The 22,609-nt window shown below is 43.4% G+C and overlaps 1 protein-coding gene across 1 annotated transcript in view; it reads right to left on the reverse strand.

The window, feature by feature from the left end:
• Positions 1-246: 246 nt before the first annotated feature.
• Positions 247-22,609, reverse strand: part of LOC139416356 (sema domain, immunoglobulin domain (Ig), short basic domain, secreted, (semaphorin) 3H) — a 27,670-nt gene continuing 5,307 nt past the window's right edge. The window contains exons 2-17 of the mRNA XM_071164885.1: positions 22,006-22,160; positions 18,596-18,658; positions 18,395-18,514; positions 17,389-17,482; positions 17,089-17,208; positions 16,765-16,910; positions 16,432-16,546; positions 8,537-8,609; positions 3,672-3,816; positions 3,220-3,439; positions 3,001-3,089; positions 2,867-2,908; positions 2,394-2,551; positions 2,012-2,073; positions 1,235-1,377; positions 247-1,137 (exon numbers count right to left, since the gene is read on the reverse strand). Of these exons, the coding sequence (XP_071020986.1) occupies positions 673-1,137; positions 1,235-1,377; positions 2,012-2,073; positions 2,394-2,551; positions 2,867-2,908; positions 3,001-3,089; positions 3,220-3,439; positions 3,672-3,816; positions 8,537-8,609; positions 16,432-16,546; positions 16,765-16,910; positions 17,089-17,208; positions 17,389-17,482; positions 18,395-18,514; positions 18,596-18,658; positions 22,006-22,160 (2,210 nt within the window). The 3' untranslated portion in view covers positions 247-672. The remainder of the gene's footprint in view (positions 1,138-1,234; positions 1,378-2,011; positions 2,074-2,393; positions 2,552-2,866; positions 2,909-3,000; positions 3,090-3,219; positions 3,440-3,671; positions 3,817-8,536; positions 8,610-16,431; positions 16,547-16,764; positions 16,911-17,088; positions 17,209-17,388; positions 17,483-18,394; positions 18,515-18,595; positions 18,659-22,005; positions 22,161-22,609) is intronic.

Genomic DNA, 22,609 nt, shown 5'->3' on the forward strand with positions numbered 1-22,609 from the left:
TTTAATTTTGGCAGATTTGCTGGTTTGACTCGGAGTTTCCCCTTTTCATTTCTCTGTGCGCTAATGTCAAACACACCCGGCATCAATGAGGCCAGTTGTGAGGAGTCAAGCTTGAGTTGAAAGCCTAATGAACACCACAGAGCTTTTACTAAATACAACTGACCTCATACAACTACTGAAACTAACCGTTTGATTCAAAACAGAAATAAATATGACACACAAAGTTAAATAAGGAAAATGTAGCAGTTTTTGTTCTTTTCTTTTTTTTTCTTTTTTACATCAAAGACAAATCACATATTGTTTACCTCGAAGACACTTATGTCTCTCTCACATGCTTGTGTCCTTTTGACTCCCTCTCTGTCTTTCATTAGGACAGATCCTAGCTTCACCTTCAGGGCCTTTTTCCCCTGTCTTATGAGACACCACATTCTTCCAGGTCCTCTTCACGCCTTAATATATTCTCTACCAGTCTCTTGGACATGCTGTACATCCTTCATCCAACACACTACGCAACCACATTCACACTTCTGAGTCCGGCCCACGCCGAGCCTCCTATGTCCCCATTCTACATGAATATGAGTTTTTGTAAATGTGTATGTGTGTGTTTGTGAGAGTGAGACAGTGTTTGAGAGCGTAAAGTCAGGAGAAAGCACATTGTACGCAGTGGAGCATCTAAGAGCTTCGCGGAGACCTCTGCTTGGGTTTGCTCCTGCTCTTCCTCCCGCCTCCTCTTCCTCCTCCTCCTCCACCTCCTCCTCTGCCTTCATGTTTGTGCCTCTCGCCCCTGGGGCCATCCCCTGTCTTGTGGTCACTGTCCTTGGTCTGATCCTGGCCGCGGTTGCGTCGTCGCCGGAAGCCCAGCCTCTGACAGTGCTGCTCCAGGCTGCTGGGGTGGATGAGGGCCATGACGTCCTGGTACCAGGGTTGGGAGGCGTCTGGGCTGGAGTTGGGGTTGCGGTTGCTGGTGGACCAGGAGAGGGCACGGGAGGGGCTCCACACACTCAGATGCACAGTGACGGCGGTCCAGTGGAAGCCGTGCTCCTCCAGTTGACAGTGGTACACACCAGAGTGACCCGTCTCGGCCCGACTGATCAGAACACCTCTCTCTGTCACCACCAGCTGCTCTCCCGACTGCAACTGCAACACAGAGAGGAGTGTGAGTGTTTAGACCTGTGTGTGTATGTGTGCATATGTGTGTGTGCACGCATGTAATTGCATGTGTGTCAGTATGTACCTGATTCAGCTCAGGGCTGTTCTCTCCTGCCTGTTTGTACCAGGTCACGGCCGCATGTCTGGATTTGGGCAGGCACTCCAGGTATGTGCTGTTACCCTCTGCAACCATCATCATCCTCTGTTCTGCTTCCACCTGCAGACCGGCTGAATAGAGACAGAGAAAAATGTCACAGTGTCTACTCTACACTGAGTATACAAAACATGCTCTTTCCATGACATAGACTGACCAGGTGAATCCAGGTAGGTGAAAGCTATGATCCCTTATTGATGTCACTTGTTATATCCACTTCAGTCAATGTCGATGAAGGGGAGGAGACAGGTTAAAGAATGATTTTTAAGCCTTGTGACAATTGAGACATGACTTGTGTGCGCGTGCCATTCAGAGGGTGAATGGGATTAGACAAAATAAGTGCCTTTGAACGGGATAGGGTAGTAGGTGCCAGGCGCACCGGTTTGTGTCAAGAACTGCAAAGCTGTTGGGTTTTTCACGCTCAACAGTTTCCCGTGTGTATCAAGAATGGTCCACCACCCAAAGGACATCCAGCCAACTTGACACAACTGTGGGAAGCATTGAAGTCAACATGGGCCAGCATCCCTGTGGAATGCTTTCGACACCTTGTAGCCCATGCCCCAACGAAGTAAGGCTATTCTGAGGGCAAAATGGGGGGGGCAACTCAATATTAGGAAGGTGTTCCTAATGTTTGGTGTACTCATTGTATATAGAATCCTAAGCTAGTGTGTGTCTGTGAGAGTGCGGCTCTTGACAGTTCCTCCTCACCTCCTTGTATGACACACTGGGTTAGGGGATCCTCCTCATCACCAACCTGACGAGCGTTCCTCCTTCAGAGGGAGGAAAAAAAAAAAAAGACATCATGTTAGATAAGAGTATGTACTAAATGTGAGTATTCATGTTCACATGCCTATGTGGCTATGAGTAGGGCAGGCTTATAGCTACATGTGTCGGATGAGTGAGTACTGGGTACATGAACGGAAGCTGGCATGTCATAGACTTAAAAATAAAACAACTTTGGTTTTCACTCCATTTAAACTTCATGTTTAGTTTATAACGTCATGTTTAGTAATATAACTGTGGGAAGTGCTAGGTAAACAATGTGGGTGTTGGCTCATAAATGGGTTAAGTGTGAGCTAAGCGGGCCCACCTGCGTGCGATGGGCATGAAGGGGCTGCAGGCGTGTCCATCCCAGGTGCAGTAGGGATCTCTGGCCAGGCAGCACTCAGCACAGGCCTGGCCGTACAACTCACACTGGAACAGAGCCAACTGGGCCACACCCTCTGCAGAACCCACAAACAGCCACTGCTGTAGCCCCGCACGCACAAAGAAAACAGAGAAGAAAGACATTCAGATCATTCCAACGTGGCTCAGAGAGCAGCAGCCACAATCATCAGTTGTTTCAGGAATTCATGCCTTCGCTGATTCACACTTTCAACGTTCATATAAGACTGAGACTGACTGCTACAGAGCATGTTGACTGGTGTGTATGTAGATTCCCTATCTCAGTGTGAGCCAGGCCTCATCCTCGGCGGTTACCATAGCAACTGGTGATGAAGCTCTCCTTGTAGATATAAGGTGGAGAGATGACTGTGTGTGTGTGTGGGGGGGGGTCATTATTACCTTTTTCTTGGACAGTGTCATGGTCGTCACAGGTGACTTGTGCTGTGGGGGGAGAGGGGAAAATACGTTAGAGGGCAGAAGACACAACAGATACGTCCAAAAAAGGATTAAAAGGTAAGGATACAGCATTGTACCTGGAAGACCTGCAGCTGCTCCAGGGTGACCTCCTGGGGGACACCGTGTTCTTTAGGGAGGTGGATAGACTTCAGCACCTGGCCGGAGTCTGCAACACAGAGGACACTCCTGCTTGTAATGTACTCAAACACACACACGCGCACACACACACACACGCAAGCACACACACACACATATACACACACACACTCACAAAACCTCTTCCCGCACGCACACACCTGTGCCGATGAACAGGACGTCATACTGTCCATCCACTGCCTCTACTCGTTCCACCAGCAGCCGGCTGAACTTGTAGTGCACTCCCACCCTGACCAACAAGGGGTGCCCTCCCAGCGGAAGCACCGCCTCCTGCAGCAGAGGGTGGGTACGGCTGAAGAAGATGACGTCATCGGGGTACTCCCGGGTAGAGCTGTAACTACCGTATGTGCTGCTGGGACACTGGAGGGAGAGAGCGAGAGTTGTATTGACATGGATGGAGTCGGACATAATATGGTTAGAGTTGGGTTTAAGTTCAGGTTGAGAAGAAACTTGTTGGCCATTGTACTAGAGTTGTTGTTTCCTTTGAATTGGCAGAGAGCCTCGTCCTCAGCACATCTGGTATTACATGATGAATCAGAATATGGTGTGTAATGATGGACGGGGAATGACAACTCATTAGAAGGGAACTTACTGTGCCAGGTCTTGGGTAGGGGATCTTTCCTGTGTACTCGGCCCACTTGTACTGTGGTCCCTCCTTGTGGTAGAAGTTTCCTTTGTATGCCCGGACCACGTCCTGCATGCGGTACACACACACCGCTGAGCCATTCAGAATGTCACTGTGGGGAAGAGAAGGTTATTGCCTGTCAATCAACTGTAAAACACAATGACACTCACACAGCCAGTCTGTTATGTGTCTGCTATCATCTGTTACTACAGACAGTACTGTCTGTTGTCTGTATGTCACACAGCAAATTATCTAGTGTTAAATCAACACTGAGAGTGTTAGGTTTAACACTGGTCCAGTGTCTATTAGGGTCCACACTTTTCAGTGTCAAATTAACACAGTACTTAGTGTAAATCCTTATTTGCATATTTCACAGTGTGCCTTTCGAGTGAATTGTAGAGTTACCACCCATGACTGTATTTGTTAGTGACAGAGACATGGTTGTTGTATTCATCCATTTTCTGTCCTGTGGCCTTCACCATGTGAGATCCTAAGTGAATCTGTTTTAATAAATGTTTTATTATTCAAGACAATACAATACGTATTTCAAAAGGTCTTATTTTGAGGGCCAGGTTTTACCCTAATACAGTACAGTGGCCTAAAACTCCTGGTTTACAGGCCACCTCAGGCCTACAAGTCACATTATGCTGGCTTGCAAAGTGATGTGTAATTCCTATTGGAATCAAGTCAGAGTTGGTATATCCAACAATTAGTATTTTTATTCATCAGCAACCTGCATTCAGAATGACTGCCAGGTTGTGAAGACTAAGATATGAGACTACCTAAATCATCTAAACTGGAAAAACCATTTCAGTAACAGGTGCAATAAGCCCAAGTAACAGATTGGACTATCTTATGAAAAATGTATGTTATTTATATTGAATGCCATACTATTAATTAATCAATCAATGTACATGCAAAAACATAGATATTGAAACAAAACAATTACAAAAAAATTAACCAGCTATGGAGCATGCTGCGAAATATGATAATTTTGCACGTGGTTTTGGTTTAACACTGGTTATTAACACCAACGCTGGGCTTCTTTTACACTAATTAGTGTTAATTTAACACTTCCATAGGTCATTTAAAACCTGAATCAACACGAGAAATGTTATACTGAAAAATCAACAGTAGGTAACACTGGCCAATTTGCTGTGTGTCAGTATACTCACGGGATGTGTGTCAAAGCTTGCGTGTCTCAAACCTGATTCCGGATCAGATCAGTCTTCACTGAAGCCAATGATAATCATCAGGATAGGGACGCTCCCATACCACCATCAATCATACTACCATCCGCAGTGAAATATAGTGTCACAGATTCCATGATTGCATATTTCTAAATGCATATTTTACAAGTGAAACCCCACCCGGATACGGTCAACCCCAGAGCCCTCTCCACCACATGCTACCAGAGCCTGGTTTACTGGGCTATTCCCAGAATCTCCACACTAATCACACAACCCAGAGAGAATGTGCCATTGCAGACAATGCACTTTCTCTGTCTCTTTGTCTATCTCTCTTTCTCACACACACACACTTGGGCCAATCAGACAATTTTGTAAATTACGGATCTCTATGTCAAGACACATCATTCACCCAAGTTTCATCAAAATCGGGAAAAAGGGTGTCTAAGATAGCAACATAGCCTGAAAGGCCGCTCGGCAAGGAAGAAGCCACTGCTCCAAAACCGCCATAAAAAAGCCAGACTACGGTTTGCAGCTGCACATGGGGACAAAGATCTTACTTTTTGGAGAAATGTCCTCTGGTCTGATGAAACAAAAATAGAATTGTTTGGCCATAATGACAATTTTTTTTTAGGAAAAAGGGGAAGGCTTGCAAGCCGAAGAACACAATCCCAACGGTGAAGCACGGGGGTGGAAGCATCATGTTGTGGGGCTGCTTTGCTGCAGGAGGGACTGGTGCACTTCACAAAATAGATGGCGTCATGAGGTAGGAAAATTATGTGGATATATTGAAGCAACATCTCAAGACATCAGTCAGGAAGTTCAATCTTGGTTGCAAATGGGTCTTTCAAATGGACAATGACACCAAGCATACTTCCAAAGTTGTGGCAAAATGGCGTAAGGACAACAAAGTCAAGGTATTGGAGTGGCCATCACAAAGCCCTGACCTCAATCCTATAGAACATTTGTGGGCAGAACTGAAAAAGCGTGAGCGAGCAAGGAGGCCTACAAACCTGATTCAGTTACACCAGCTCTGTCAGGAGGAATGGGACAAAATTCACCCAACTTATTGTGGGAAGCTTGTGGAAGGCTACCTGAAACTTTTGACCCAAGTTAAACAATTGAAAGCCAATGCTACTAAATACTAATTGAGTGTATGTAATTTTCTGACCCACTGAGAACGTGATGAAAGAAATAAATCTGAAATCTGAAATAAATCATTCTCTCTACTATTATTCTGACATTTCACATTCTTAAAATAAAGTGGTGATCCTAATTGACCTAAGACAGGGAGTTTTTACTCTGATTAAATGTCAGGAATTGTGAAAAACTGAGTTTAAATGTATTTGGCTAAGGTGTATGTAAACTTCCGACTTCAACTGTAAGTATTCACACCCCTGAGTCAATACATGTTAGAATCAGCTTCAAACTGTCAAGTTGGTTGTTGATCATTGGCAACCATTTTCAAGTCTTGCCATAGATTTTCAAGCCGATTTAAGTCAAAACTCTAACTATGCCACTGAGAAACATTCTATGTTGTCTTGGTAAGCAACTCCAGTGTATATTTGGCCTTGTGTTTTAGGTTATTGTCCTGCTGAAAGGTGAATTTGTCTCCCAGAGTCTGTTAGAAAACACCCTGAACCAGATTTTCTTTCCAAAATATTGCCTGTGCTTAGCTCTATTCCATTTATTTGTATCCCTAAAAACTCCCTTGTCCTTGCCGATGACAAGCATACCCATAACATTATGCAGGCACCACAATTCTTGAAAATATGAAGTGTTACTCAGTGATGTGTTGTGTTGGATTTGCCCCAGACATAAGGGTTTGCATTTAGGGCATAAAGTTAATTTCTTTACCACATATTTTGCAGTTTTACTTTAGTGCCTTATAGCAAACAGGTTGCATGTTTTGGAATATTTTTTATTCTGTATGGGGGCTTCCTTCTTTTCCCTCTGCCATTTAGGTTATTATTGTAGTGTAACTGCAATGCTGCTGATCCATCCTCAGGTTTCTCCTATCACAGCCATTGAACCCTGTAACTGTTTTAAAGTCACCATTGGCCTGGCTTCCTTGAGTGATTTCCTTCCTCTCAACTAAGGAAGGACTCCTGTGTCTTTGTAGTGACTGGGTGTATTGATACATCATCCAAAGTGGAATTAATAACTTTACAATGCTTAAAGGGATATTCAATCGGAGTAGAACACTTGAAGACAGCTTGTCTGTCGAAACGTTGGATATTAGGTTATTCTATTATTGCACCTGTGCGGCTCTCCTTTTCTTTTTCAAACACTATTATTTCACACAGTGTCCATGCAACTTATTATGTGACCCGTTAAGCACATTTTTACACCTGATTTGATTTAGGCTTGCCATAACAAAGGGGTTGAATACTTATTGACTTCAAGACATTTCTGCTTCTCATTTTTTATGAATTTGTACAAATTTCGAACACCATAATTTCACTTTGACATTATGGGGTATTGTGTGTAAGACATTGACACAAAATCTCATTTTAAATTTAGTCTGGAAAAAGTTAAGCGATGTGAATACTTTCTGAAGGCACTGTAGTATCATAACCCAGTAATTAATATTTTCATAACCCAGTAATTTGTATTTTTAACAACAACCTTGCCATGCAGGCATGCCAGATAAGATAGTTAGAGACGCTAGTTCTAACTTGATTGATAGCCTGAAATGGCTTGGTAGCTAGCTAAACATAAAATTTCATAACATTTCTAGGTGGCTAGTATTACATGGAAACAACAAAACATTTGAGTTTTATTTCTTCATCAAGAGCAAATCAATAGGCTACATAGATTGATCAAATTCATTTACAAACATACGTTCAGCTGAGTCCTGCCCATCGCCGGCAGCGAAAACCGAATTATGTAACGTGTCACTCGACACTCTCTCTCCTCCTCCACTGACGATACTGTCTGCACGCACTAGAGTATCTAACGTCCCGATTAGCATATCTTTGCTCCGCTGTGCACCTTGGGAAGGAACCAGAGTACTCTTCGCCTGGTCCGGTCAGTGTGCCCCCTCTGCAAAATACGGCTGTCAGATCTTGATATATAAATACTGATGATTAAACGTGGGCTTAAAAATGAAGTTTAGTCATTCATTTAACATCTGAATTTAAAAACAGGACACATCTGAGGGGACACGTGGCCTTGTGCCCCCTATGGGCATGACGGCCTCTGCAGACACACATGCACGCCTGCACGCACACGCACACTTTCTCCCTCTCTCCTAACCCACAGCATGTATTACACAAGCCATTAGTCACTTGCCAGGCAGCCAAACCGAACACAAACTACTGTCACAATAAAACACTGTGTAACTCAACACAACGTACAACAGAAATATGCCGCCCCATACAAAAGTAACGATTGAAAGGGTTTGTGCGTCATTGTCACGGTCTCATAACTGTTTTACATCAGTGAATCCCTCAGTGGCAGCTCTGGGATGCACAAACAATGCTAAATATCTGGTAACACTTTACCTTGGGCACCCCTCATGTATGCATTCCTAAATGCTTTATAACAGCTACATAAGACTTACATTACATCAGCCCTGGGAAACAAATGACTACTCCAATGACCATGGGGTTGTGGTGAACTGTGTGCCGGAAGCTGGCTTACCTAGATGTGGTGAAGAGGCCGTAGATCAGAGGGTTCTTCTTGTCCTTTCCATCATGGAGGATAAAGATGTCCTCTGGAAGGAGAAGAGATGGGACACATGACTTAGGTACTAGAATTTTGTCAAACTGATTATAGGGCTGATTGGCAGTAAAAAAAAAAGGTGACATAACAGAGTTTGAGTTTGTGGTAGGGTTGTGTGAGTTTTCTCTCTCTATCCGTGCGTGTGTGTGCGCCTGTGTGTGTGTGTACGTGTGTGTGTGTGTGTGTGTGTGTGTGTGTGTGTGTGTGTGTGTGTGTGTGTGTGTGTGTGCGTGAGGAGTGGTGTACTTAAGTCGTTTTTTGGGGTATCTGTACTTTACTTATTTTTTTGACAACTTTTTCATTTCATTCCACTACATTCCTAAAGGAGAATATTTACTTTATACTTCCATACATTTTCCCTGACCTCCAAAAAGTCAATAGAAAAAGGAGATTGTTCTGTCTGGTTTGATTGTTATAAGGTATTTCATGCATAGCATTTCCTTTTTCCTTAATTTTGACAGTTGAATACTTTCTCTACCACTGTACCCAATGCTGAGATGCTTGTTCCGGTTTAGATGGTTTAGGTACTTTTGTTTGTTAAATCTTTCATCAAGTAGTCATTCTGAGCGGTGGTTGTGGGTGATAAAATATTCAAATTGTTGGATATATTCCTGGATTCCGATTGGACGTACTAATCACTATGCAAACCAGTGTGTCGTGACATGCATGTCTGATGTGGTCCATGGGCCTGGATTCAGACCACAATGTCGAGGATAACTAGGCCATAACTGAAGGCCTTAGGAAATGTATAATATGTGGTCATAAAGGATTTACTTTTAATTGAAACACATTCACTTAGATAGTCACTTGGTGAATGCTTTGGAACAGAAGTTTCCAAAGTTTCCTGTTTCCGCCACTAACAAACACAGCCAGGGGTGGTATCGCTCACATTCACTCTAAAGGCATGCTTGAAATATGCAACTACGGCTCTACACCCGACAGTGTTAAAACCCCACCACCAGTGTTTAGGGTCTAAGCCGGGTGTTTTTACTAAACTAACATTTCAAATTATTCTATGACGGTCATACCAATGATCATTTAACTATTTGATTTTTGAATTTAAGGACCCCTTCGGGTATCAAAACAATATATTAAAACATTTATTTGAGGAAACATTGAATTTGGTCTTACTGCTTTTAGCGCATAGAAATGCATTGAATAACAGATCCAAACATGGAAAAACAAATGGTCAAAAATTGAATCAACAGGAAGTTGGACTTAAAATGGCTGTCCTATATCTGAGAGATAAGAAAGACCAGGAAATGATTAGATTTTTGACCCATATTTAACAAAAGCTTTTGAGCACTCAACTACTTCCCTATAAGGTGGTCATTCATTAATTAAACTGGTACCGGGCAAACTGGTACCGGGCTTCCTTCAGACGAGTCTTGTGAGGCTTGTGGGAGTCTTAGAGCGAAACCAAAATGCACTTGTTCGCGAGAGTCTCACCTTTCCATAGAGGGGTCATATTAGTGTGTAGCGATAACTGTTCGGATGCTACAGATGTGCTCGTGAGAAGACCAATTTTCGGGATGTCTCATGGTCTGACAAACGCCGACCGCTGTAGCTCGGCCACCTTCCACCCAAGATGCGGAAGGCTGTCATTGGCGGATGTGGTGGATTGAGACGCAGCCCATGCAAAAAAATGGATCTCTCTAGTTTAAACAGATGGATTTTGATGGGGATTTGTGTATTATGCTAATTCGATTTACGCCGGGGAGCGGACATCGACTTTAGGGTTCATGTGTTCAAAAACATGTTCACACTGTGACGTGTTTTTATTGAAATTCTAAATGCAGAAAAGTGTTTAGTTATGGGCTCCCGAGTGGCGCAGCGGTTTAAGGCACTTCATCTCAGAGCAAGAGGTGTCAATACAGTCCCTGGTTTGAATCCAGGCTGTATCACATCTGGCCGTGATTGGGAGACCCATAGGGAAGCACACAATTGGCCCAGCGTCGTCCATTGTAAATAGGAATTTGTTCTTGACTGACTTGCCTAGTTAAATGAAATAAAAATGAAATGTGTTCAGATCCTAAAAACGTGGTTTTACAATGTAGGCGCCAAAGTTCCGGAGCATGTCTTTGTGGTATCTTAACTTTTACTCAAATATGATGATTACTTATGATTACTTCTTCCATCACTGAGTGTGTGTGTGTGTGTGTGTGTGTGTGCGTGCAGGCCAGCATTCATGCGCGTGAGAGTGAGTATGTGTGTGTGTTCAAGTATGTTCCCATGTGCGCGTGTGTGTGTGTTCCTAATGCCGTTTGGTGTGATGGTACGGCTGAGTGGACCAGTCTAATGAATCCCAGGCAGTAATATCCCATCTCAGTGTGAGAGCTGGAGACGAGTTGATCCTCCATGACCAATCCTCATGTAGCAGCCCTCCCCTGCCACGCAGCCAGGCCACTCTGCCTGTCTGTCCCCTAAGGCCCCCACACTGTCCTCTATCCCTTCCCCACGACACAGATCAACTACTGACCAAATACATGACGCGTGTACATGTACACAAACAAGACATGGATATGTGCACGCACACCTTACACGCGATACACGAACACATGCATAGACACGCACGCAGGAACGCACTCGCACATTAACGGATAAACGCAAAGCACGCACACACACACAGTGTGTATGGTGGGCTTGTATTTGAGGTGTGGTACACAGTAAAGAGTATTATTACTCTCTCACATTCCTCTTGTTCCTGCTGCTTCATGTGGCCTCGATGGGATCAGACTGGTGGAAATCTAATCTCATCTCTCTCTCACACACACACACACACACACACACACACACACACACACACACACACACACACACACACACACACACACACACACACACACACACACACACACAAGAGAAAGCCAAGAGTGTGGAAAGCTGTCACCAAGGCAAAGGATGGCTACTTTGAAAAATCTCAAATATAAAAGACTTGTTTGGTTACTACATGATTCCATATGTGTTATTTCATAGTGTTGATGTCTTCACTATTATTGTACAATGTAGAAAATAGTCAAATAAAGAAAAACCCTGGAATGAGTAGGTGTGTCCAAACTCGACTGGCACTGTACATCACTGCACACACACAACGTTGCACACATACACACACACTGCAGCACGCACACAAATGCCGCAGCATAGCCCAGGGCACAACACACAGCAGAGGACTCTGGGTACACCATGCTGCAGAGGCACTGCTCTCTCTCTTTCTCTCTCTCTCAAACACGGCCTAGAATGCATTAACTTTCTCCTACATTCTACTTCTCCCTTTGTTCGTTATCCAACACATCTTCATCCTAATTTCTTTCTCTCTCTCTCTGTCTGAACGATCATCTTCCGTTTATCTCTCAAATCCACCTTTTGAAGTCTCTCTTACAAAACATTTCTTTGTCTTTCACTTTGTCCTCCCAACCCTCTCGTTCTTTCTCTCTGTCTTTGTCTGTGTCTCATTTTCTCTCCCGAGGGCTCTACTTGTGTCAGTTCCTCTAAACAAGGAGATCTGTTCCCCCGGGTTGGGAGATATCCTTGTCTTGCCCACACCCCTCCAGCTCTAGCCCCTATCTTTCCCAGCCTTATCCCAGAAAATACCCTTCTCCTCAACTCTCCACCCCTCCTATTCCCTCATCCGAGCTAGGCCATCTAGGGACTAGGATGTGGGTGCACACACACAGCGACACACACACATATACACACACACCAACTTCCTCTAAATCATTGAAATCTATAAACCCCAAACTCCTCAAGACTTTGTTGTCCTCTGCTTCGGGACCTGAGTGGTCTAACCTAAACTTTGTGGTCAAACAGTTAGTGTCTCCCGGTCCAAACTGATGGTATGACTGTCCTGAATAACAACACAGTAACACGCCAGGGAATTCCATCTCTCCTGGCTTTATATGTCTGTTTATGGGCTTCTGGCCACAAACAGACACCCTTCAAATGTTTCCAACTGATGAACACATTCAAAAGACATTTTAGATATCTATATGTAGGCCTATTAAAACAATTTTTTAAATATATTTTTTTACTATACTCCGATACTCTGAGAGCTTCGCTAACACACAGTGGTGGGAAAAGTATCCAATTATCATGCTTGAGTAAAAGTAAAGATAAGTTAACAGAAAATGACTCAAGTAAAAGTGAAAGTCACGCAGTAAAATACTACTTGAGTGAAAGTCAAAGTATTTCTTTTGAAATATACTTCAGTATCAAAAGTCAAAGTAAACGTATAAATCATTTCACATTCCTTATATTAAGCAAACCAGACGGCACGATTTTCTTGTTTTTTTTAAATTTACGGATAGCTAGGGGCACACTCCCAACACTAAGCATTTGTGTTTTAGTGAGTCCACCAGATAGTAGGGATGTAGGGAGGGATGACCAGAGATGTTCTCTTGATAAGTGGGTGAATTGGACCATTTTCCTGTCCTACTAAGCATTCAAAATGTAACGAGTACTTTTGGGTGTCACGAAACTGTATGGAGTAAAAAGTACAATATTTTCATTAGGAATGTTGTGGAGTAAAAGTTGTCAAAAATATAAATAGTAACGTACAGATACCCCCCAAAAGTACTTAAGTAGAACTATATTTACTTAAGTACCTTACACCACTGCTAACCATGTCTCTCATAAGCTTTCAATCAAAGACTACAGTTGGTAACACTTTATTCTGACTATAGGAGGATTAGAAACGAATGTATTCAATAAGTACTGATGGTTGAGTGCTCCAGACTGTAAACAATCCCTTTCACCTGTACAAACACTGATGACCTGCCAGGATAGTGGCTCTTGTTAAAGTTGACACCCAAATATTCTTGTAGAAGTTCCGGCATTGATAACAGCCTGGCTCCTTCAACATGAGGGGCCCTGGACCCGAACAAGGCGCTCATGCGATTCGTAGTGTTTCTGGCCGACGGAGCGTGCCGTAAACACAACACCGGCGGCATTCTTGGGCTGATGGGATCTTTTCAGTTGCAACGTGTCCCGGGGCAGGTTGTTGTGTGGGGATGTTTATGTTCATCTTCCTACTCACTGTCCTGGGTGAGACGGGTTGGACAGGGAGTTGTCTGTGTGTGATGTGTGTGTGTTTGTGTGTGTGTATGTTTGTGTGTGTGTTTGTGCGTGTATGTGTTATGATGTGTGTGGTTCACTTTGCCTCAGTATAACCCCAGAGAGAGGGGGGGAGGGGTGTTGTTTATTTTACTGGCTGGTTGTGTTTACAGAAACAGATGTGATAAGGGAACGGTCCTGTCTCTCGGTCTCGCTTCTAGCGAGGCCAACTACTGATCACATCACTGACTGATACTCTATGGCCCATAAAACTAGCGATGACAGAGTGCATGCACAAGCATAGACACACATGTACACTCACACAGACACACAGACACACACAGACTTGAAAAACCGGAGATCACAGAAAGGGTAGATGCTAGACCCTTAAATGCTCTCTAATAGAGACTTCATGGTAGTTGCCAGGGCGACTAGTGCTGAAGTACTACAAAGGCAGCGCAGGGTAAAAAGGACAGGGCTGCTGGTCACCGTGGTAACAGAGTGGAATACCACAAGCCAGGGTGGAGTGGAGTTATGCTGGCTGCATGATCAAAACACTAAGCTTTCTGTAGGCCAAACATAGACTCTTCACTTCTATATACAGTGCCCTCAGAATGCATTGATACCGCATTACGTTGTGTTACAGCCTGAATTCAAAAACTGATTAAATCAATTTTTTTCTCACCCATCTACATACAATACCCCATAATGACAAAGCGAAAACATTTTTTTATACATTTTAGCACATTTATTGAAAATGAAATACAGAAATACAAAAGTATTCACACCCCTGAGTCAATACTTTGTAGAATCACCTTTTGTGGCGATTGCAGCTGTGAGTCTTTTCGGGGAAGTATCCTAAGAACTTTGCACACCTGGATTGTACAACATTTTCACATTATTCTTTTTAAAATTCTTCAAGCTCTGTCAAGTTGATTGCTGATCATTGCTAGACAGCCATTTTCAAGTCTTGCTATAGATTTCCATGCCGATTTAAATCAAAACGGTAACAAAGCAACTTGGAGCATTCAATGTCGTCTCTGTAAGCAACTCCAGTATATATTTGGCCTTGTTTAGGTTATTGTCCTGCTGAAAGGTGAATTTGCCTTCTAGTGTCTGTTGGAAAGCAGACTGAACCAGATTTTCCTCTCCGATTGTGCCTGTGCTTATAACTTATATTCCGATGACAAGCATACCCATAACATGATGCAGCCACCACCATGATTGAAATTATGAAGAGTGGTACTCAGTGATGTTTTGGATTTGCCCCAAACCAAACACTTATTTATTCAGGACAAAAAAGTGAAAAATGTCCTTGCCAATTTTTTTGCAGTATTAAGTAATAACCTTTTACTGCAGTGGGCTAAATCAGGGTCACACAGAGTGTTTATTGGTAGTCTTAAACAAATCTATTTTGAAATCTATATACACCTCACACACATGGTTATGGGTATAAAAATAGAAGACACCTTCACCATGTCAGATATCGAGTTGTAATGTATTAAGTTAGAATTTGAATCCCAATATTTACACTTTATATACATCACATAAAAAAACTGTTTGACATAGAAGCACCAGATTTTCAGCAGCTTGTTTATTAATTATGAAATTATGAAAAATATTAATAACATTCAACCCATAAGGCAACTAGGGCATTTGACTGCAGGAAAGGGTTATGTGCCTTGTTGCAAACAGGAAGCATATTTTGTTATATTTATATTCTGCACATGCTTCCTTCTTTTCACTCTGTCATTTAGGTTAGTATTGTGGAGTAACTACAATGTTGTTGATCCATCCTCAGTTTTCTCATATCACAACCATTAAAGTCAGTAACTGTTTTAAAATCACCATTGGCCTCATGATGAAATCCCTGAGCGGTTTCCTTCCTCTTCGGCAACTGAGTTAGGAAGGTGTCGAAGGACGCCTGTCTCTTTGTACTGGCTGAGTGTATTGGTACACCATCCAAAGCCCAATGAATAACTTCACCCCGCTCAAAGGAATATATTATAATATACATATATATATTATAATATATAGGAATATATCAAAGGAATATATTCAGCGTCTGCTTTTTATTTGTACACATCCACCTATCAGTGCGAGGCATTGTAAAACTTCCCCTGGTCTTTGTGGTTGTATCTGTGCTTGAAATTCACTACTCGATTGAGGGACCTTACAGATAATTGTGTGTGTGGGGTACAGAGATGGGTTAGACCTCACAAAATCATTTTAACCACTATTATTGAACACGGAATGAGTCCATGCAACTTATTATGAGACTTGTTAAGCACATTTTTACTCCTGAACTTATTTAGGCTTGCCACAACAAAGCGTTTGAATACTTATTGACTGAAGACATTTCAGCTTACCATTTTCAATTCATTAAAAAAATCTATATATATACTAACAAAATTCCACTTTGATATTATGGGGTATTATGTGTAGATCAGTGACACAACATGTCAATTGAATAAATGTTTTAACCCCGGCTGTAACACACCAAAATGTGGAAAAAGTAAAGTGGTGTGAATACAATCTGAAGGCACCGTAGCTGCTTTAGAGCCAATACAGTCTATACAATATCCACTCCCTCCTCCACTGCTGTCTTATTGAGATTCAACACCATTAACCATTATGGTTCGTCTGTTGAACTTTAGTACGATTGTTTGTGTTTCACTTGGTGAATTGGTGGTCATGGTCGGTGAGCTTATGGTCATGTGTGTGTGGTCAGTAAGAGCGAGGTAAAGTTGATAGTTCATACTCACGTAGTTGGTCAAAGTGAGTCTGTATCCCGTCGGATCCAGGGATAGAGCACACGATACGTGCCTTCTGGAAGGTGCTCCACTTGTTCACCAGACTCCGCTGGCCCCCGATGTCATTCTGTACACACCCAGATTAGAATAGATGTCACTATCGACAGAGACAGCAACCGTGATAGTAAGATGGTAAACAAACACACATATACAGGCACATCGATAAACACACAAGTGCACGTGCCTGTTGTACGTAAACACACACACACACACACACACACACACACACACACACACACACACGTACATCGGTACCAGTACACACAGGCACGTAGAGATCCTTACCTTGCAAACACGCGCCACTCTGGAGTACAGCACCTTCCCAGCAGCCCCCTCTGCCTCCTGAGCGCGCTCAGTGAAGAACACGTACACCTTATCATCCTCTGGGTTATCAGTCTCCGCCATCCAGGCCACCTTAACAAACTGGGCATCTGACAGAGAGCGAGAGAGAAGAGAGATTTTACCATTTAGACGGAGAGAAGTACAGAGAGAGAGGGTGTGAAAGATATGTTTACAAATTACAGCGAATGAGGGGAAATGCTTCGATGTGAAAGAGAGAACAAAGATAAATGATTGAGTTTTTATTGTTTCATTTATACACGTCCTTACTCTGCAGCCAGGAGGAATCGTACTGCTCGGTGCGGATCACATGACGACTGCCCAGGCTGCGGAAGAAGGCCGAGTCTCGACTCATGAAGTCAGATGAGATCCCAGCATACAGCTCCCCATCTGGACACGGGATACAGAAAAACACATCATCCAACACACTGTATAGGCGTACCCATGGAAAAAGCACCAACACGTCATTATCCACGTGCACCTATAAGGACATCAAACAGGTCTTCGTACTGGTGTGAACTCACTCACACACAAGACATTTGCTCACAGACATACTGTGTGTGATCTTACCAATAATGGCGGAGGCAGTTCTCTGGTGGGGATCGTATGGACACTTTCCCTTCCCGCATTCAGTCTGTCCAAATGATAGAGTTTGTCGCTCCGACTGCCAAAGAAACAGAATTGAATAGACACAATTTAAACACTCTACACACATACACACACATGCACTCACTCACGCATGGACGCACGCTACTGCCACATGACCAGGGGAAGACTGACCATCTGGCATTACGGGCAAATGCCAGATGGTCTTGTCAATGTTTAGCCAGTGGCCATGTCTGTCTTGTTTTTTGTTTTTTTTTACGTAAAATTATCATTATCTGGCTAATAATGGGGGAGTCAAGAAAAAACGAAATGGTCCGGTGTGTTTGAAATTCCAGGGGACGATTTTTGGTCCCAGTCCGCCCCTGCACATAACTCATGTACAGTACAACTCTAAAACTCTCCCAGACTTGTCTATTAAGGAGTCCGTAATCTCTGTAAATATTTGGGTGAAAAATTTGTCAAATGCAATGTGAGGGAGGCAGCGCCGCTGGCCTCTCAAAGCATCGCGTCCCCTCGTGTCCTTGCTCAGGAGTCTAAGCCCCTTTCATGGGTTTCGCACCTTCTCCCAGAAACACACACACCAGCACACATGGCGACCTGAAGACAGTGTGTGAGAAAGTGAAAGAAGAAAGAGAGAGAGGAAGAGCACGGAAGTTTAGCTAAGAATCGTTGAGACGTGGGGCAAACACACGGAGGCATAGGACAGGCAGGCATCGGGGTATAGGGGCACACAGTACAGTACACATAGTAGGTGTAGCAACAGATAGCGCAGCTATAGGGGCAGACAGCTAGGCCTTTAGTCAGACAGAACACACAGGTATAGGATGTATTGCTATAGGACAGATGTAGAAGGACAGAGAGAGAAAGCTTGAGATAGGCATCCGTTTTACTCAATATATTCCAGGGGGACCCCCGGGTGTGCGCATGTTGGTTGAGGAAGGAGTGAGTGTGTGTGTGTGTGTGGCTTTACCTTGAGGAAGACGGTGGTAGGGATGAAGGCACAGCGAGGGTTGAAGGCTCCCGTTCCACACACATACAGGTGGGTCTGGTTGTAGGGCTGCAGCACTCGCAGGAAATTAGCGCACTCCAACTGTAGAGGGGGATTGGAGTTAGGAGTGTGTGTGTGTGTGTGTATTTGTGTGTATGTGTGTGTATACCGGTAACCCCTCACCTCCCGGTCCTTTCCAGCCATCAAACACTCTTGGACCCGGTCTGGACTTGCTGGCCAGTAGAGCTGAAAAAATAATGATGATCTGGTATCACCATGATGATCTGGTATCATGCCACCATGATGATCTGGTATCATGCCACCATGATGAGGTGATATCATGCCACCATAGATGACTAACCTCCACAGCATGTCCACTGAGTTAGTCATTTAGGGGCCGTAGCAGAGATCACGTGATAAAAGATAAAGATGTTTTTTCTTTCTTTCTTCATTTCAGTTTTCCATTTTTTAAAGCTCCAGTTACCGATAAGCATACACCCACTGAGAAACTGTTAGAACGGCTAATTCCCCGTGGATTGATGAGGGATTGAGAAATTGTATGGTTGAGAGGGGCGAGGCAAAAGGAATGGCAAATAAATCTGGCTGTCCAGTCGATTGGCAAACGTACTGTAAAAAGAGAAATTATGAGACTAAACAACAACAAAAAAGAAGAAGAAATTGTACTACGAAAACAAAAAGTAAATTTTTATAAACGATGATTGTACAAAATGTGGAGTACCTTCAATGAAATGTTGGCCAAAAGGGAAACGTAGCTTCATCCTTCATTGAATCAGATTCATCACAAAACCCACTGATATTGCCAACAACTTTTGATGACTTTTTAAATGGCAAGATTAGCAAATGTATGCATGACATGCCAACAACAAACTCTGAGCCTTCATACTCATGCTTAACTGACCAAATAATGAAAGACAAGCATTGTAATTTGGAGTTCTGTAACGTGAGTGTGGAAGAGGTGAAAAAAGTATTGCTTTTCTATCTATAATGACAAACCCCCTGGTTCTGACAACTTCAATGGAAAATGACCGAGGATGCTAGTGGACTATATTGCCACTTATATTCGCCAGCTCTTCATTGTAAAGCCTTTCAGGTACATCAATATCATGAACGGCAATCTATCCTGGCTCAAAGTAGAGGGGAGATTGACTACTGGTCTTTGTGAGAGGTATTGACATATTAAAAGTACCAAACTGTCTGTACAATCAGTTAACACACAGCTCAGACACCCATACACACATGCTACCAGGGGTCAAGAACAGAGGCTAGGGAATGCACAGTACTATACAGAGCTATGACTACATGGAACTCTCTCCCACCTCAGGTAACTCAAACTAGCAATACATGTATTTTATTTATTTTTATTAAACCTTTATTTAACTTGGCAAGTCAGTTAACTCTTAACCCTTTTTTCAATTTTCGCCTAAAATGACATACCCAAATCTAACTGCCTGTAGCTCAGGCCCTGAAGCAAGGATATGCATTTTCTTGGTACCATCTGAAAGGAAACACTTTGAAATTTGTGGAAATGTGAAAGGAATGTAGGAGAATATAACACGTTAGATCTGGTAAAGATAATACAAAGAAAAAAAATGACATTTTTTTTGTGTATTTTTTTGTACCATCATCTTTGAAATGCAAGAGAAAGGCCATAATGTATTATTCCAGCCCAGGTGCAATGTAGATGTTGGCCACTAGATGGCAGAAGTGTATGTGCACAGTTTTAGACTGATCCAAAGAACCATTGCATTTATGTTCAAAATTTTGTATCAAGGCTGCCCAAATGTGCCTAATTTGTTTATTAATAACTTTTCATGTTCAAAACTGTGCACTCTCCTCAAACAAAGGCATGGTATTCTTTCACTGTAATAGCTACTGTAAATTGGACAGTGCAGTTAGATTAACAAGAATTTAAGCTTTCTGCCAATATCAGATATGTCCATGTCCTGGGAAATGTTCTTGTTACTTACAACCTCATGCTAATCGTATTAGCCTACATTAGCTCAACCGTCCCGCGGGGGGGGGGGGGGGGGACCCATAATTTTTAAGAACAAATTTTACAATGGCGGCCTAGGAACAGTGGGTTAACTGCCTTGTTCAGGGGCAGAACATCAGATTTTTACCTTGTCAGCTCGGGGGATTCGATCTAGCAACCTTTCGGTTACTGGCCCATCGCTCTAACTACCTGCCACCCCCATACATGTGTATGATGCACAAAGTTTGTATATGACGATATGCTTTTCTTCCGTCTGTACCCCAGGAATTGTAGCTGCTGCCTTGGCAACACCTAAAGGGGATGCTAATCGAATACTAAATGCTATCCCTGAGTAGACTGGGCGACCACCAGCATTCTCACTGGGAATATATAAATCCACCATCTGTGACGAATTCTATGTCTTGGAGGGGAGTTTTGTATAACTAGTTCTATGCCCTGTCACATGGACAAAGATGTGGAAATGCATAGACCCTACACTAATCCCTGTGCAACATGCAACTCAATTAGCAAGGGACTGAAAAGGAACTGGATTTTAAAAAAAGTAAAGAAAGAGAGGGAGGATATGGAAAAGGGGAGAAATTAGGATGATGCTGGTAGCGGGCATGGGTAAATAGAGAGTTGGAGATTGGTCACATTTGCACACAGAGACACACACACACACAAACACAGCTCTTCCGTCCTTGTGTGTGATGTGGGCTGGCGGTGAGGGACTCATGCAATAGGAATGCCTCAGGGGTTGGTTGATCAGAGGATGGTGTTATTAGTGGGAGCATGGCGCTCCAGTCAATCTCCTGCCAGGCAGAAGTGGGAACAGGGGTGACCTTAGAATGAAACCCTCACTTATACAATACGGGGCTATTCCCGTCTGGGAAAGAGAGTCTGAGAGAGAGAGTCCCTGTGTAAATGTGTGTCTACGTGTATTGGAATGAAAGTTTGAGCGGGAGGAAATGGAAAGGGAGAGGTACGAGAGGCTGTGATTGGTAGTGGGCATGGGTACATACAGGAGAGAGGTGGAGAAGTGTGATGATCGCTGTGTGTTTCAGGTAGTGTTGGTCTGAAAGAGAGGGATTGAGAGACACGGGGGGCTTGATGGAAAGAGGAAGGGATGCTAGACAGCTGGAGGTGGCTTACTCCTCCGTATTCTGGTTACCATCGATTTGAGTGTCGTTATCCCTCTACGTTACTTTCTCCATGCACACTGGACAACCAACAGTGACTGACAGTCATCCAGCCACTAACATCTATTCTCTCACAATATTCTCTGGGTTACGGTGAAAACCAGCTAGGAGTTAACGTTTTTCCTCACTGAGGAGTGTAGCTGGATCAATACATGTGTTCATGGGAGTGTAAGTGTGTGTAAGTAATTGTGTTGGATCTATTACCCTTGTTTTCACACAATCATGCAGACCAGAACCAGACTGTGGTTTGGATAATTGCTTTTCAAATCGTCTTTTTTTTCCAACAAAGTTTTAACAATTATGGTGGTTGTATCACCAGGACAGCTCAGTACAGCTTGGTTTGGTTTGGCTCGGTTCGGCTCAGTAGTGTGAGAAGCCTATAGAGAGCCAGGCAGTCTGACCTTGCTGGGGTTCTGTGTGATGTCGTCCAGGCTGGTGGACAGCAGGTTGTCCTTCATGGCCACGTAGAGCCGACGGCCATCTTCATCTGGCAGCAGAGAGTGCATGTCCCCCGCCGCCAGGGGCAGGGATAGGAGACGGCCATTCTGGACCAGCTCTGAGAGAGAGAGACAAAGAGATAAAGACAGAGAGAGAGAGAGAGAGAGAGAGAGACAGAGAGAGACATGCAGAGAGATGAATAGAACAACAGCACGGTACTGAGGCTGTCCTAATATGAACACCGTACAGCAGAGAGATGAGGCCGCAGTCACAATATAATACAGACACCAATAACAGAGCAACAAATACGTCTAGAACCCAATGACAAATGAAACGTGACCGTATGAGCAAACAATTTGTATAGACAGCTCAATGAAATACAGATAGGACGACCGAGAGATCAAAAACACAGTCACACACCAGCTTTAATAACGCATATGGTCCTCCAAAGACCAGCTAATGAGTGGTACTAGTCTGCATCCATTAATCTTATGAGTTGTAATATTCTGTGGCTAGGACTCCACTCCACAAACCCACATAATATGACTCAGCACAAACCCTTTCCCA

Source organism: Oncorhynchus clarkii, chromosome 9 (assembly GCF_045791955.1).
Source record: "Oncorhynchus clarkii lewisi isolate Uvic-CL-2024 chromosome 9, UVic_Ocla_1.0, whole genome shotgun sequence".
NCBI lineage: Eukaryota > Metazoa > Chordata > Actinopteri > Salmoniformes > Salmonidae > Oncorhynchus > Oncorhynchus clarkii.